A 17821-nucleotide genomic window follows, 5' to 3' on the forward strand; every position below is an offset into this window, starting at 1 on the left:
GTATTAGAGCAGGGAAGTGACTGGTCTGTAATCAGGGTCCCCCTAGACCAGACTCTACAGGTGGAACCCTGAAGTTTCAATCCTTAGCCACCCACTAATGCTCTTACTGGATCACAGGGAGGAATGAGAGGCCCTGGCAGGAGCCCAGGAGGAAAGGCATCCAAGATGGGACATACATAACAGTTGTGAACTGGCTTCAATCACTTTCCTGCTTAGCTCAGGGGCTTGTCAAAGGCCCTGTCAGTGAAGCCTCCTTGGCTCTGCCCAACCCAAAAGTTCTAGAAGGAAGATATTGGGGGTAGTCCTAGGAAATACCCCTCCCTTCCCATCTGCCACACAAATCAGAGCTGCTAATGAATATACAGCCTCAGGGCAGAGATACCTAAGAAAACAAGTCACCACTTCTTGAGATCACAGACTTTATTCCTACAACCACAGGGCTTGAGCCTGACGGGGGCAAGAAAACAGAGTTTCATCTGAGAATGTCTTTTATGGGCTGGGTTCTGTTCAGGGGAGGGTGGGAACAGAGGACAAGGAAGACAAGCTCCTCTGACCCTAGGAACAAAACATTCACTCCTTCAAAGAAGCAGATGATCTGAATACCCACTGGAGACTGAATCTGCCCATACAGCCCCTGGAGCCAATGGGCAGACAGTACTGGCATCTGGCACAAAAGGGAATTCAGACCCAGAACAGAAGCAGCAAAATATTTTAAAAATAGTAAATTGTTCCTGGACTCACAAATCATTGTTTTTAAGGGCAAGTGCATGCCATATATATATATATATATATATATATATACTGGTGTTCCTAAGAGAGCTGACATAGGATTACACAGCTGCCTCCCTGCTTCAGTGGAGGCCCTCACATCCCCTCTGAACACTTAACTTGGGTAGGAGAGGTAGCCTTTTCGTCCCTGTTCTGGGTTCTGAGAACTCTGCAGTCTGGGGGCACAGCAGACTGAGGCTGACCTGGGCCCTGTCCCTTCTGCCTGGTAGTCACAGGATGTCATCTCCACCTGGAGACAAAGCTGGTTTCCAGTCCCAGACAGCTGGTCAAGGGAGGGTAGTGTGGGTCAACACTGGCCCTCAGCACTCCTGAGGGGGCAAAGAGGATGGGCAAAGTTTGGAGCAGGGAGAATCCTAGGTAAAGGTCAGGATCATGTTCACTGGATGGTCAGGCAGCGGTGGCTGAAGAGGTGACTGATGACAGATGGGTCAGCCACAGTAGACGTGTCCCCCAGGTCATGGTCATTCTGAGCAATCTTCCGAAGCACTCGCCTCATGATTTTCCCTGGGGAACCACAGACCTCTAGTTACTTGGTGAAAGCACTGACCCACCCCAGCCCTGCCAAAGGCTTTCATCCACGCACACCCCCCCACCACCAGGCCTCAGCCCATCCCAATCCATGGAGGCCTCTGAACATACCTGAGCGGGTTTTAGGCAAGCCAGGTGCATTCTGGATGTAGTCTGGTGTGGCAATGGGGCCAATCTTTTCTCTAACTGTAACCAACAAATCATCAAGCATTTCTTCAGCACCCTTAGCCAGACTTTTCAAAAATCAAAGTAGAGATGGCTTTGTTCCCCACCTGTTTCCTCCTCAAGTCCCTACCCACAGAGACAGCCTCAGGTTCACTGGTTCACTGCTTCTCTCGCTCTCAACACACTGTCTCTTTACTCTCTCATTTTATCTTATGGAACTCAGGCTGTAGAATGAGCCTGCTAGAGTTTAAATGCCACCTTTCTAGCAGTGTGGCCTTGGGCAAGTGATTTAACTTCTATGAGTCTCAGTTTCGTCATCTTTAGCATGAAGGTAACAAGATCTGTTTCATGGAGGTGACTCTAGGGATTAAGTGGGGTAATTCATTTAAAGCACTGGCACAAAGTATTCTAGAAATGTTGGCTATTATTATTATCCTAGTGGGAGACTAGTGGAGACTGAACAGGAAGAGGGCAATCAGCCCATGGGGCCCCCTGGAATCTGTCTGTGGTTTGGGGAGCAGCTTGCTCTAGCCCCTCCCCAACAACTTGCAGTGATAACTGGGCCTCCAAGACAGACCCTATAGTCCCTGCCCGGGGAGGCTCCTTACTCTGCTTCTTGAGCTCCTCGGTGAGCTTGGGGCTGAAGGTGTGGCCATCACACAAGGTGACAAAGCAGTAGAGGCATTCACCCTTCACAGGATGAGGGTGGCCCACCACAGCTGCCTCTGCAACAGCCTCATGTTCCACAAGTGCTGACTCCACCTCCGCTGTACTCAGCAGGTGTCCTGGTCAAGGGAAAGGAAGTGCCATGAGAGAGATCCCAGCCTCCGCCCCAGCCCCTGCTCCATCTGTACCCATGGGGCAGTCCTGGTCTGGTCAAACGGAGAAAGCCCTTCATTCACTCCTCAGATGACATGCTCTCAGTCACCCCACCATCCAAGTTCCCCTACTCTAGGCACATTCCAGTGTTCATTACTTCTCTAAAACCTGGGCCCAGAACTGAATGCTACACTTAGTACATGGTCTGGCCAAAGGACACTCCTGGGCTTTTGCGGAAGGCTTCGGCTGGGTGTTGTCAGAGGAGCAGAGTTAATAAGATGGGAAGGTGGCCCCTGGCCCTCACCAGATACATTGAGCATGTCATCAATCCTGCCAGTGATCCAGTAATAGCCATCCTGGTCCCGCCGGCAGCCTGGGAAGAAATGCAAAACCTAATAAATAAAAACCCTACAGTAGGATACCTGATCCACATTACCAAACTGTTACACCTTCTGCAATAGCCTTCTAACAAGTCTTCCTGCTTCCACTCTTGCCTACCGTGGTAGCTAGCCTCCAAGAGGGCACCACTGATCTCTGCCTCTTAGTATTCATAACCCTGCAGTCCTCTTTCTCATTGTACTAGGATTAGTCTGTGTCATCAACAGGATTTGGCAGAAGTGATAGGATGTTATTTCTGAGATTAGGTTGTAGAAGACACCTAGCTTGTCTTGGTTGCATTGCAAAGATCATTTGCTGTAGGGTAAGCCAGCTGCCATGTCTTGAGTAGTTCTATGGTGAGGTGAGGAACTGAGGATTCCTGCTAACAACCATGCGAGTGAGCATGAACGTAGGTCCTCCAGGCTCACTCAAACCTTCAGATGACTACAGCCCCTACCAACAGCTTGACTGAAACTCGCAAGAGACCCAGAATGAGAACTACCCAGCTAAACTGTTCACAGACTCCTGATCCTCAGAAACTGTGTGAGATAATATTTGTTATTTTAAGCTGCCAACTTTTGGGATAATTTGTTCCATGGCAATAGTATACTCACCTAAACTCCATTCTCCATAAATCTGGCAAAGTCATTTTCTAAACAGTAAATCAATTCTTAGCACTTCCATGCTTAAAACCCCAAAAGGTGGCCAGGCATGGTGGCTCATGCCTGTAATCCCAGCACTTTGGGAGGCCAAGGTGGGTGGATCAGGAGTTCGAGACCAACATGGCCAACATGGTGAAACCCCATCTCTACTAAAAATACAAAAATTAGCCAGGTGTGGTGGTACCCGCCTGTAATCCCAGCTACTCGAGAAGCTGAGGCAGGAGAATTGCTTGAACCTGGGAGGCGGAGGTTGCAGTGAGCTGAGGTCGTGCCACCTCACTCCAGCCTGGGTGACAGAGTGAGATTCTGTCTCAAAAAAAAAACAAACCAAACAACAACAACAAAAAAAAAAACAAAAGGTTTCCCACTGTACTTTGAACAAAATTCAAACTCCTCACCATGGCCTATAAGACCCTCCCTGTATTATGTACGTCTCCAACATCATGTAATATTCTTCCCTTTGCTTGCTATGCTCCAGCCACACAGGCTTCAGTCCATTCCTCAGACATCTCAAGCTGTGTGCCTCTGCACAGAACACTCTTACTCCAGATTTCCTCATGCCTGTTTCCTTCTCACCCTTCAGGCCTCTGCTCAAATGTCACTTCAGAGAAGTCTTCTCCGACGATCCCGTGTACAGTAGCCATCCCTGCACACACTCATTATCACACTACCCTATTTATTTTTCTTAATAGCACTTATCTCTATCTAAGATAAGCTTATTTATGTTTGTTGGGTTTGTCTGTCTCCCCTTACTAGAATCCCCATGAGGGAGGAGACTTTGACTACATTATTCATGATCAGTGCCTGGGCACAGGATCACAGTGCTCAGATCTTATGGATGAATGGATCGGTAGATGGATAGATGGACAAACACAGACTCCAAACATAAAGACAAACATGACATAATAATCATGCACTGCTACATGCCCCATCTCTTTCAACACAGCAGCATACATTGTCCATCTTTCCTCATACATCAAAGTTCAGATGGCACCATTCTGAGACCCCTCCTGCTATACTCATTCCTGCCCTTAGAGTCTTTGTAGCTCTGCCTAGAAACCAGATACTGACATGTAGGACACATTCTTCTCTGATTTTCTTTACCCCTAACCAACTGATATAGTTTGGATGTTTGTCCTTTCCAAATCTCATGTTGAAATATGATCCCCAGTGTTAGAGGTGGGGCCTGGTGGGAGGTGTTTTGGTCAAGGGCGGGGGGGCAGATCCCTCATGAACGGCTTGGTGCTGTACTTGCAGTAATGAGTGAGTTCTCACTCTATGAGTTCATGTAAGATCTGGTTGTTTAGAAGAGGCTGGCATCTCCTCCCTCTCTCCCTTGCTTCCTCTCTTGCCATGTCAAACACTGGCTCTCCCTTCGCTTTCTGCCGTGATTGGAAGCTACCTGAGGCCTCACCATAGGCAGATGCCAGCACCATGCTTCCTGTACAGCCTGAAGAATGATGATCCAAAATAAACCTCTTTTCTTTATAAATCACCCAGTCTCAGGTATTATTTTATAGCAACACACCAACTCTTCCTGAAAATGGAAGTGGAAGGTACATGTCTTAGTGGGAGGTGCAAGAGGGGGACAGCTAAGGCTTACCATCTCCTGTAACATAGTATCCAGGAAACTTCTTAAAGTAGGTTGTCTCAAAGCGTTCGTGGTTCCCATAGACTGTGCGCATGATCCCTGGCCAGGGCTGCTTGAACACCTGGGGAGTGAGGAAGGGACAGTGATCACATTTGCTATGCTGTCTCACTGGAAGATAATTACAGCTTTTCTAAATGTGGGGGAAAGTGTCCTGAATGAAGTGCAGGCTTTGGAGACAGATGATCCTGGCTTGGAATCCCAGCTCTACCACTTACTAGCTAGGTGACCTCAGAGAAGTAACTTTACCCCTCTGAGCTTCAGGATCCTCATCTGTAAATCAGAGAAAATACTTTCTGTCTTCCAAAGTTATTGTGAGGATTAAATTAATAGTATGTGGAAATTGCCTAGCACGGTGTTCTATTATTGATAAGTGTTTAGTAAATTTGTGTCTCCTTTTGGGCAATCTTTGAGGAAAGCAGGTCCAGTTTGATACAAATGAAAACAGTCATTTAAAAAACAGTGGTGCCCACACACCAAGTAAATAATTATTGCCCAATCAGTAACATTCTTTGGCAGCAGATTGATGAAATGGATGGAATTCTAGGCTGAGTCAGAAGGCCTGGATGTAAGCCCTGCCCCTGTTACTAACTTGCTCTTGGGAAAGTGAAATGGGGTGGGGTTGAAGGGACAGGTGAGGCTCCTACAAGTATGAATACAATAATCACAACAGCTAATGTTTATCAAGTACTAATTGTTAGTTTCTCTGCTAACCCCTTCATGTGGATTATCTAACTCAATCAAGCAAGCAACCATAGGAGACAAAGGCATTATTTTTTTTTGAGACGGAATTTTGCTCTTGTTGCCCAGGATGAAGTGCAATGGCACGATTTCGGCTCAATACAACCTCCACCTCCCCGGTTCAAGTGATTCTTCTGTCTCAGCCTCCCATGTAGCTGGGATTACAGGTGTCCACCACCATGCCCAGCTACTTTTTGTATTTTTAGTAAAGACAGGGTTTCATCATGTTGGCCAGGCTGGTCTTGCACTCCTGGCCTCAGGTGATCCACCCGCCTCAGCCTCCCAAAGTGCTAGGATTACAGGTGTGAGCCACCGTGCCCAGCCAGAGGCACCATTTTATCTCTATTTTACAAATTAGAAAATTTAGATTCAGAGGGGTTAAGTAACTTATCTGAGGTCACAGAAGAGGCAGAGCTAGGATTTGAACCCAGGCAGGGTGACTCCAGATCCTACATGATTTTCCACTATGTTATAAAGCCTCCTTTCTCTAGAATCTTTGTCAAAAGAGATGAGACTAAGTCTTCCAGACCCAGAAAGGTACCATCAGGAATCTCAGCGACTCTTAAAATGCCCTTAGGAGACTTATGGCCCAAAAGGAAGAGATGCAGGCAAAGTATCGAGGGTCCCCTCCAGGGTCTCTCAGTGAGCAAACCTCCAACCATAAAGCTTCAGTCCTAAGCAGCTACCAAGAGAGATTAGGTTATTAACTCTAAAGCAAAGTACCCTTGGCAGACCCTTTCCCTCTCTCCTTAAAGACTCCCAAGGGCCAGGGCCTCACCAGATGACCTTCAGCTTCACCTTCCAACTCTTCCCCGGACTCATTCAGGATTGCAGGAGCTACACCAAAGAATGGGAAAGTCTAGAAGCAAACAGGAGACAGAACCCAAGAAGAGGAATGAGACAACTCTGACCCAACTCCCAAGGAGCCCCAGAACCCCAAATTCTTCACACACACCAGTCCAGTTCTCCACTATCTAGCTAGGCCAAATGCCCCAAGACACCATCCCTGCCTAGCCCAAGACCAGCCAAGGGAGCATCACTCACAGCAGAACCAGGTTTCATGGGTGTGGCACCAGGAAGGGGAGTCAACATGTGGCCACCCTGGGGAAGTCAGAGATGAGAAATTTGAGTCAATCTTCCCACATTGTCCCTGGGCCCCAGCCTTCTGAACCCTTCACTCACTGTCTCTGTTTGCCAGAAGGTGTCCACGATGGGGCAGCGCTGGGCACCTACCACCTGGTAGTACCATAGCCAGGCCTCAGGGTTGATGGGTTCACCCACTGTGCCTAACACCTGCAAGGATGCCCGGCTATGCCTGGGGCAGGGGAATGGGAGAGAGGAAGGCTCTGAGTATTACTGGAAGACACACATACCCAGGCTTTTCTCTTGCCCCGTTCTCTATTCCAGGTCAGAGAGTTGACACAATGGAAAAGAAGAGACTGTACAAAGGCCAGCACCCAGCTCTGAGGGATACCCATGGGCAGCAACTGGGAAGGGGTCTCACTTGGTGACAGGCTCATCTCCAAACTTCATGAGCAGACGGATGGCTGTGGGTGCTGTGTAGAACTTGGTCACCTTGTATTTGTCCACAATGCTCCACAGGCGGTTCACGTCCGGATATGTGGGAATCCCCTCAAACTGACCCATGAAGGCTGGTCATTCCCAGTCTTTCCTAATAGTCCTTCTATTCATCCCCCTACCATTTCCTCAGGTTCAGTATTTTGCCCTTTCTGACCAACCATATCTTCACTCTCTGACCAGAAAAGCCAAGATACCATCCTAGTCAGGATACGCGACCCCCTCAGGACTCCTCTTTCTCCAGAAAACAGATGATTGTATAAGTCCCCCTCCCTCTAGACCAAGCAGCCTTGGGAGGTAGTCACCCAGGATAATCGTGTCCATCCCCCAGCTAGGCCAGGTGGCTCCCTTCTCACCAAAACACTGGTGGCACCATTGACCAGTGGCCCATAGGTGACGTAGGAATGGCCAGTGATCCAACCAATGTCTGCCGTGCACCAGAACACATCCTCCGTGTGGAAGTCAAACACATACTTGAAGGTTGTGGCTACATAGAGCATGTAGCCCCCAACTGTGTGAACCACACCCTGTGGGAAGAATGGGGAACAGGTTAGGGCCTTATGCCCACCCCTACTGACCACCAAATGGAGGCTGGGCAGAGCTGGAGGAAAATCCTCCTCAGGGATTCCAGCCCTGCCAGCACCCTTTTCACAGCATCCATCTCTCTTCCACCTCCTTTTCTCCATGCTCCCATCTCATCTCCTTTATCACACTCCTGATGACACATATGTCTATCAATCCATCATTCATATCAGCACCCTCAGATGGTATTTCAGAGCCACCCACATCACTCACACACAAGCACTCATAGCACACTCATAATAGTCCCTCTGTGTATAGTGCCCACACACTCAATTACACACCATCAGAGTGAGTGGGAAAAAAAAAGATAATTTTCTTTGCTTATTCCATCCCTACCCCCATCTCTATGAAGGAGAGGCCAAAATTGTGTTTCTAAAGACTCACTGAGGGATATTCCAAAGCATATGGAGATAATTTAGGGGTGGGGTGGGCAGAAGGTAGAGTGACATAGCTTTCAAGTCAATGGAAGAAACAGTTTTCTTAAGTGTTTCTGGCTCCCACAGTGTGTGCTGGCAGACGACTACATGTTAATAGTGTGCCACGTGGAAGGAAGTGAACTCTAAGAGTTACGGTCTTAGAAGCCCGAGAGGGATCTCTGTGCCCACCCTTGGCCTTGAGTTAACAGAATAGCTCTCCTTCAACCAAACCATGGGTGCATAGGGAAAGAACATCCATGTCAGCTCTATGAAACCCTCCACCTGAATTGTCTTACCCTGGGCCTCACCACCTACAGATTGAGGATTTATGTCTTAATTTGATTTAGAAAAGACAATGCTACATTTCCAAAACTCAGGGTTATAAGAAAAAAATAATTTCATTACTTGTTTCCTCAGAAACTTACTTCTTACCCCTACATAATACACACACACACACACACACACACACACACACACACACACACTTGCCTTGGGTTTGCCTGTGGAGCCACTGGTGTACAGGATGAAGAGTGGGTCCTCGGCATCACACCACTCGGGCTCACACTCATCCCCTGCTTCTTGCATGAGCTCATGCCACCACAAGTCAATCCCTTGGTTCCATGAGATCTGCAGGGATGGGCAAGGAAGAACTGTGAACAGCTCAAGAGGGGGACAAGATACACCCGTACCTTGCCCCTGGAGGGAATGAGGTGGGACAGGCAGGTAGGAGTACAGGAAGGGAGAGAAGGCCCTTCAAGGATGGAATAGAACCCAAGCTTACTGAGTACTCCAACCACCCTGCCATCCTACCCCCATCTCTACCCCAGAACTCCTCTCACCTGGCCTCAGGCTGAGGAGGAACCCTTGGCTTGTCCCTTCCCATCCTTCAATTCTCAGCTGAAATGTCACCTTCTTGGAAAGTCTTTACCTGAACAGTATCTGATAGATTCCCACCCCCAACCCTGCTATTATTATTGATCACAACACCATGTTTCTTTCCCACACAGTACATATTTCCTGTTATTTTATTTAGTTGTCTACTTGATTACTGTCTCCCCATCTAGATAGTGACATCTATGAAGGAGGCGAAACGTCTTTCCTCCCGACCCCTGCCATATCTCCCAACACCTAGCAAAGTGCCTGGCACTCAGTCAATTTTTATTGGATGAATGACTATGCACACACAGGTCTACATACATACATATGTACTTATGGGACTAGGCTCATTAGCAGGGATGCGGACACCACACAATTCAGAAATGCAAAATTAGTCACAGCTTACAGGTGAGGTGGGCACCTGACCCTGTTAGTAGTAAAATAAGTCAACAGATCTTGGTCCAAGCACTTTTGCCTGCATGTCCAGACCCAATCCACATCTGTGGGTTTCCTACCCTAGCTCTGCTCCTGCCTTTATACCACTGGCACCAACAGGGTTTCCCGTAGAGACTTTTGCTTGAGGGGACAGGTTCCATTCAGCAGGAAGCTTTGCTTCAAGTTGGTGAAGAAGGACCAAGGTGGACTTCTCCCAGCAGAAGGATGTCCCCCTATGCCTTTGATAATTACTTCTGGATCTGTCATCCTGAAACTTCTGTAAATTCTCCTTTGAAACTGTTTTACTTTTCTGTCTATATCACCTCTTTGAACACCAATTTTGAGTCTACCATCTGCTGAATGAAGTTAGATCCCTTGAATTTGTCCAAAATCTTCAGTGTACTTCAATACCAGTTCTGCCACTTCCTAGCTATATGACCTTGGGCAAGTCACTTTACCTTAAGTCTCTCCTTTTAAAAATGAGGACAGTCATTCTTGCCTTAACGGGCTCACAGGATGTGGTAAACACCAAAAAGAGAAAAGTATTATCTAGTAAGCATCAAGCCTTGGATTGCCCCAAGGGTAGAGGTTGGGGTGGGATGAGGAAGACTGATGAATGTCAGGAGAGATAGAGGTTATTTCAGTGACTACTGGGAGTTAAACTTAAGAGTGTGGGGCTGGGCATAGTGGCTCAGACCTGTAATCCCAGCACTTTGGGAAGCCAAAGTGGGCAGATCACCTGAGGTGAAGAGTTCAAGACCAGCCTGGCCAACATGGTGAAACCTCGTCTCTACTAAAAATATAAAAAGTAGCCAGGCGTGGTGGTAGGCACCTGTAATCTCAGCTACTTGGGAGGGTGAGGCAGGAGAATTGCTTGAAACCAGGAGGCAGAAGTTGCAGTAAGCCAAGATCGTACCACTGTACTCCAGCCTGAGCGACACAGTGAGACTCCGTCTCAAAACAAAAACAGAAACAAAAACAAAACACAACAACTTAAGAGTGTGACAATGGGGAGTGTTTGGGGTTTGCTTTAGCTGTCACAAAGTCCTTTCATATTCATTAGATTCTTGTATGTTCAATGGTCCTGGCTGGCAGGTAGACATCATAGTGTAAGATAAACGCCATTCTCCCATTATAAGGATATGTGCTAATTTGTTGTGTGCATATTTGGTTAAAAAAACTTCTGGAGTGTTAGATATATAGCTTGATAAATTAGAAAATGACTCTCTAGCCACTCCCTTCTTTCTGTAGCACCTGCCCCTTATGGGAGAGAATTTGAAATTTCTGGATTATGAACATCATAAAAACGACAAGCCTAGAAAAAGGAAGAGAGAGAAAGCTGCTCACAGTTAGAAAACATAAGAACACGCCTGATTTTGTCTATCCATATGCATCTACACATACATTGTCACATGGGTACTTATTTTCCTGCCAAATGATCACTTGAGATGGGGGCACTAAGGTATTCAACCAGAAGTATCAATACTGCTTTGGACAAATGGTGCTGGTCTACAGCACTGTGAACTGTCACAGAACAGGAACTAAGTACATGTAAGGACAAGGCATAGTTACAACTGTGGCTCTGCAATGAGGGCACTCTTATAATCTTATAATATTACTTCTTTTGTGGGTGGGTGTGTATACAGAGGTGGAGGGGTTAGAGTACTCCAGGTGTGGAACCGATAACTAGCACCAGGAAGCACAGTGAACTCAATTAGCAGAGCAAACTTTGATTGTGAATAAGGTGTGTGCCTATGAGGCCCCAGGCTCTGAACAAGGAAAAGGTCTGGATTTTCTAAAATAAGAATTGAGGGCCAGGCGCGGTGGCTCACGCTTGTACAAATCCCAGCACTTTGGGAGGCCGAGGCGGGCGGATCACGAGGTCAGGAGATCGAGACCACGGTGAAACCCTGTCTCTACTAAAAATACAAAAAATTAGCCGGGCGTGGTGGCGGGCGCCTGTAGTCCCAGCTACTCGGAGAGGCTGAGGCAGGAGAATGGTGTAAACCCGGGAGGCGGAGCTTGCAGTGAGCCGAGATCACGCCACTGCACTCCAGCCTGGGCAACAGAGCGAGACTCTGTCTCAAAAAAAAAAAATAAATAAAATAAATAAACAAATAAAAAGAATTGAGGAGTTGGCCTTTGTCCTTGGACCAGGATAGTCTCAAGGAGGGCAGCTGCCATGTACGGGAGAGGAATATGAGGGAGCTCATAGACAACATGGTTGAGGAGGGTCCCTGGAAACCCTGCCAGGCTCTCCCTGGAAGATTGTTTAAGGATAAAGGGGTTTGGAGCCCTGCCAGGATTTTTGCAGCTCTTTTGAAAATTATTTTTTAATTTTTAAATATGGGGCCCATTGTCAGAAAGATTTTTGCAGCTTTGACTGCAATTCTCAGACCAACAACCTGGACTTTTTAAGCCTATTTTTATGCTCTTTGGTATTTTGGAAACTGGTTGTTTTCACCTCCAAGAAACAAAAATCCAGTAGCCTTTGGCCTGAAGGTCTCTGGTATTAAGAATTACAAGAGTTTGTTATTTCTTTTCTGGTCTCTCTTTTAGAAATGCCAATCTGTCTGTCGCATTAAGGGGAAGGAAAGAACAGCTAACATTTATTGAGTAGTTACTATGTGCCAAACACCTTACATATATTGACAAAACCCGATAACATAGGTATAATTATTATCCTTATCTTACAGATGGAGAAACAAGCGAGAGAGCTTAAGTAATTTGTTCAGTTTTACACAGTAACAGATGGCAGAGCCAGGGTTTGAACCCAAGTAATCTGGCTCCAGAGATTACAATTTAAGCCACTAAGTTTGTCACCTCTTTCAAAAGAAAGGGTGTAGGTCCTGCCTGAGTTTTAAAAGGAAAGCAGTATCCCCTAGGAATCAGATCTGTCTCCACCATGCTAATGAGAATAGAGAAAAGGGGCTTATATCTACCATTGGCCTAAGAGGTTAATCATAGCAGATTTAGAGTAAGACACCCTGTGAAGATGGTAAAACCCAGAGGAATAGTGAGCTTTATGTGTTGTTTTAGGAAGGGAAGCTGTTTCCTTTTATAGCATGTGCTATCATCTCTCCATTACTAATAAGGAAACTGAATCCCAGAGGGGAGAATTGACTTACTCAAGGTCATACAGCTAAAAATTGGTCTCTGGACTTCAGGCCCACTCTCTCCTCGACACTAATCTGCTTTGAGCACCCCCTTATGGACCTCCCTTCTTAGAACCACCTACAATGTGACTTTTGTTCAGTTTAGCACTTAATCATATTACAAAGTTATATGCAGTTTATAAATCCCAAAGTACTATATAAATGTATTTAGGAATCTCCTCTGCTGTCCTGTATAAAACTTAGATTTTCCTTTGTATTAATAATACATGTCTAACTCCCCAACTTGACAGTGAATTCCCAAAGTCAGGGTCTGAACCTCCTCCACTTACTCCTCCTCCTGTCTTTCGGCTCTGCTCCAGCTACCTGCACAGTAAATGTTTTCTGACAGGTTACCTTGTCCCCTCTTCCACAAAGTTCCTGAGTAGCAGGATAAAATGGGTTCTGCTGTTACCTCTCTAAGATCCATACTCTATACCAATTCACAGAGGCAGTAACAGACATTTAATTTCACCACCCTTCAGTGGCTTAGATGGCAAGTTGCCAGGGACAAGGGGAAGGGGGTTAGGTCTGGCAGCCACCTCAATGGGGCAAACAGGCAAAGGGCAGATGAGCACACAGACAAGCACACAGGGAAGCGGTGCCCACGGCAGTGCAGAAATGGATACCTGGGGCTGAACACGCTTGGATTTCTCTTTCAGCTTACCCTGTTAAGAGCCCAGGATGAAAAGGGTAGTGAGGAGGGTCCAAGTACACAGGGAGTGGGAGGAAAGGGTCAGTGTGTCATAAACCCCATACTCCCTTCTCACTGGTCCTCCCAGCTTCCATTTTCCTGATCCTGATTCCAGCCCCTATATATGTAAAACCCCTAACACTGATTGGGCTTTCCAACTTCCCTAAACTAGACTAAAGCCTCTCTAGCCCCAAGACCCCTCAGGGAGCCTCAAGTCACAGACTCTTATTCAACCCTAGAACTTTGATCCCTCATGCTCCTCAGCCTGGAGGCCATCACTGGGCATTTCTACCATTCCCACTAGAAGCCTGGGAGTCCAAAGCTAACAAAGGCCATATTGTGAGGGCTGGACTCTGGTCCTTCCAAGGTGGGCATCCCTTAGGTCACAAAGGTAGCCCACCCCACATCACAGCCCAGTAATGGAAATGACTATATATTGTCACTCAAGTTAGACATTTCTAACACAAGCCTAGGCCCTGAGGATCCCCCGTGCCCACAAGGATACCCAACCAGCATAGGAGTCTCCCTTACAATCGCTTGTGCTATGTTCTCAAGGTACAAGGGTCTCTCTACCCACAGTTAAGGTCAAAGTCTTCCAGCTCCCACCTAGCCCTGCTAGAGGAGGCATTCCTAGAATTGCTCCTGGATCCTCAGTATACTGATGAGCAGGCAAAGAAGGACATCAGGAATTTTCTAGGCAGGAAAAGTGAAGGAATTTGAGCCTGGAGAAAGGCAAAGCAGTGCCAGACTCACCTGCACATCCGGGCATGACCTCTTAATTGGGGGGGACTGGCTGGGGGAGTCACCCATGCCCAGCTCTGCCCGCCCCAGGTGCTTGACCACAATGCAGCATCTTACTGGGAAACCCCTGGAGAAGAGAAAAGCCTAAAGTGGTAGCCTTGTTGGCTCAAAGGGAACTTGGCAAGACCTGCCCATGTCCATTTAGGGTAGAGGGGACAAAGGGAACCTGGCACTGGGGAAAGGCTCAGTCAACTCAGACAGTAGCCAAACACACTTACTTCTCCTGACACTTCTGCAGGGCCTCGTCAGCCAGCTCCTTCAGGTTCACAAGCTTTTCCCCCCTGTAGAAGGCATCTTTGGGGAGCAACAGACATTCCAGGCCTTAGTAAGCACCATGTTGCCTAGTGGGCACAATGTCCACAGGGCCCTTCCTGGGTGGGCCTCTTAACTCTGGCTCTTCCAGCTGATTCGAGCTGACAGAGGGTCAGCTGAGGTGGGACCAGGAGAGGAAAGGCAGGCAGTCTCTACCCTCTATGCTGAGTAGCCCCAAATACCAATGAGCTGATTGGAGACCAAGGCTTGAGGTATGGGGGGTTCTGGAGAAGAGGTGAGAGAATTAGTCACCTGTAGTGATGAGAAGACTGCAGCTGGAATCCAAGATCCGTTCACATAGAGACTCTGAAGAGAAGCCTGCAAACTAGGGAAGGGAAGAAAGTCTGAGGGAGAGAAGAAAGCCCCAGGGATTGAGTGAATAAGGAAAGGGGATGCTCATGAAACTTTCAGGATCTCTAAGCCAGGGTCCTAGAAGAAACTGAATAACTGATATGGACCTATGACACAAACCTTCTAAGCTCCTTAGTTTGTTATTTAAGACCCTCCGTCATCTAGGCCCAACCTACTTCTCCAGAGCCCCACCCCCAACGCCTGCCCCTTTTCACCAGCCCAAACTCCTACCACAATGGAGTGCAAAGCCCCAATGCGGGCACATGCCAGCATGGCCACCACAAGCTCTGGGATCATAGGCATGTAGATGGCCACTCGGTCCCCCTTCTGAATGCCTGCAGGTAAAAGCACAGAATATGAACCATGAACCCTTCTTGCTGCTACTTGCTCCCTCCCATCCAGCTGGCCTCCCTCCCAGCTGACCTGTTCTCTTCCCCTGCTACCAAATTCTTTCCATCCCTTGCCCTTTCCCCGTAAGTCTCAGATACCCCAAGGCCAGGCCTCCAGTCCTTTCCCACACCCCCACACTCACCCTGTTTTCGGAGAACATTGCTGAACTGACACACTTGGATCAGAAGCTGATGGTATGTGATTTGAGTGGTCTCCCCTGGCTCATTGCCCTCCCTGAGACATACCAGAAAGAACCAGTGATTAGGGGTATAACTTCTTCCCCAAACAAGAAACAGGCATAGTCATAAAATCCATTCAGTGACGCTAAGGCCTGGAACTGTTCTATGAGGGTGAGCTATCTGCCCACCATCAATCTTGCCATCACCAATCTTGAGCTGACTGGTCAGATACTTTGGCCATTCAAGATTCTTTATACACATGTTGTATGTCATTAGAAAATGCACTGTCCATCTCTGATCCTTGACAAAATGGAGTGATGGCCCCTTCTCTTCCATCCTAGTAATGTATTAAGGAGAAGTGATATCACAGATGTGATTCCTTCTGATGAGGCACCAAGACTGCATTATTCAGAGTAGGGTCTCCAGATAACTTGTGCCTAAATCATCTAGAGGATTTGTAGATTCCTGGGCCCCAGCTCAGACATACTGAATTAGAATCACAGGGTCCAAGGATCTGCTTCTTTATTACAAGATGGTACAAGGAATTAGTAGGGGATTCTGACGCACACTTAAAGTTTGAGAATTGGCCGGGCGCAGTGGCTCATGCCTGTAATCCCAGCACTTTGGAAGGCCAAGGTGGACAGATCAAAGGTCAGGAGTTTGAGACCAGCCTGGCCAACATGGTGAAACAGCGTCTCTACTAAAAATACAAAAATTAGCTGGGTGTGGTGGTGTGTGCCTGTAATCCCAGCTACTGGGGAGGCTGAGGCACGAGAATCCCTTGAACCCAGGAGGCGGAGGTTGCAGTGAGCTGAGATCACACCACTGCACTCGTCTGGATGACAGAGTGAGATTCCGTCTTGAATAAATAAATAAAGTTTGAGAATCACCATCCTGTATCAGGTGATTTCTGTCTACCTCCTCAGCCTTGCCTCCCACTCCTTCCTAGGCTTTAGCCTGGTTTACTTCAGTCATTCCTTCATGCATTCATTTGCTTATTCAACAACTACTATGTGCTATCTACATGTATAGAAATAAGGCACCAATGGGCGAGGCGTGGTGGCTCTTTCCTGTAATCCCAACACACTAGGAGACCAAGGCAGGTGGATGACCTGAAATCAGGAGTTTGAGACCAGCCTGACCAATGTGGTGAAACCATGCCTCTACTAAAAATACAAAAATTAGCTGGGTGTGGTGGCACACGCCTGTAATCCCAGCTACTTGGAAGGCTGAGGTAGGAGAATAGCTTGAAGGGAGATGGAGGTTGTGGTGAGCCAAGATCGCGCCACTGCACTCCAGCCTGGGCGACAGAGTAAGACTCCGTCTAAAACAAACAAACAAAAGAAGAAATAAGGCACCAATGAACAACATAAGTAAGATACCTGAAATCATGGAGCTTATATTCCAATGATAGTGTGGGTAATAAACAAATAACAAATATAACCAGGATAATTTCAGATTATGATAAGCATTATAAAGGAAATAGAGCAGAATGATATAAAAATGAGGCCGGGTGCGGTGGCTCACGCTTGTAATCCCAGCACTTTGGGAGGCCGAGGTGGGCAGATCACGAGGTCAGGAGATCCAGACCACGGTGAAACCCCGTCTCTACTAAAAATACAAAAAAATTAGCCGGGCATAGTGGCAGGCGCCGGTAGTCCCAGCTACTCGGAGAGGCTGAGGCAGGAGAATGGCGTGAACCCGGGAGGCAGAGCTTGCAGTGAACCGAGATTGCGCCACTGCACTCCAGCCTGGGTGACAGAGCGAGACTCCGTCTCAAAAAAAAAAAAATTAAAAAAAAAAAAAAAATGAGTGACTAGGGAGAAATACTTTAAAAAAATATACTATCTTGGGTCAGGCATGGTGGCTCACACCTGTAATTCTAACACTTTAGGAGGCCAAAGTGGGCCCATCTATTGATGCCAAGAGTTCAAGACCAGCCTGGCAACATAGCAAGACCACATCTCCAAAAACATTGAGCTGGATCCGGCCAGGTGGTGGCTCATACCTGTAATCCCAGCACTTTGGGAGGCCAAGGCGGGTGGATCACGTGAGGTCAGGAGTTCAAGACCAGACTGACCAACATGGAGAAACCTGTCTCTATGAAAAATACAAAAATCAGCTGGGTGTGATGGTGCATGCTTGTAATGCCAGCTACTCGGGAGGCTGAGGCAGGAGAATCACTTGAACCCGGGAGGCGGAAGTTGCAGTGAGCCGAGATTGTGCCACTGCACTCCAGCCTGGGCAACAAGAATGAAACTCTGTCTCAAAAAAACAAAAACTTTAGCTGAGTGTGGTGTCATGTGCCTGTAGTCCCAGCCACTC

The 17821-nt window shown here is 47.4% G+C and overlaps 1 protein-coding gene across 3 annotated transcripts in view; it reads right to left on the reverse strand.

Annotated features, from left to right (window-relative positions):
• Positions 1-402: 402 nt before the first annotated feature.
• Positions 403-17821, reverse strand: part of ACSS2 (acyl-CoA synthetase short chain family member 2) — a 51267-nt gene continuing 33848 nt past the window's right edge. For 2 of the 3 annotated variants that reach the window (XM_032142480.2, XM_058433099.1), the window contains exons 3-18: positions 15460-15551; positions 15159-15262; positions 14829-14901; positions 14483-14558; positions 14217-14331; positions 8796-8933; positions 7665-7835; positions 7235-7368; positions 6913-7045; positions 6775-6831; positions 6509-6589; positions 4945-5053; positions 2606-2674; positions 2091-2267; positions 1429-1503; positions 403-1293 (exon numbers count right to left, since the gene is read on the reverse strand). In XM_032142480.2, the coding sequence (XP_031998371.1) occupies positions 1166-1293; positions 1429-1503; positions 2091-2267; positions 2606-2674; positions 4945-5053; positions 6509-6589; positions 6775-6831; positions 6913-7045; positions 7235-7368; positions 7665-7835; positions 8796-8933; positions 14217-14331; positions 14483-14558; positions 14829-14901; positions 15159-15262; positions 15460-15551 (1732 nt within the window). In that variant the 3' untranslated portion in view covers positions 403-1165. The remainder of the gene's footprint in view (positions 1294-1428; positions 1504-2090; positions 2268-2605; positions 2675-4944; positions 5054-6508; positions 6590-6774; positions 6832-6912; positions 7046-7234; positions 7369-7664; positions 7836-8795; positions 8934-14216; positions 14332-14482; positions 14559-14828; positions 14902-15158; positions 15263-15459; positions 15552-17821) is intronic. The other variant, XM_058433100.1, reaches the window with a different exon arrangement.

This window comes from Hylobates moloch, unplaced genomic scaffold, assembly GCF_009828535.3.
Source record: "Hylobates moloch isolate HMO894 unplaced genomic scaffold, HMol_V3 SCAFFOLD_21, whole genome shotgun sequence".
Lineage (NCBI taxonomy): Eukaryota > Metazoa > Chordata > Mammalia > Primates > Hylobatidae > Hylobates > Hylobates moloch.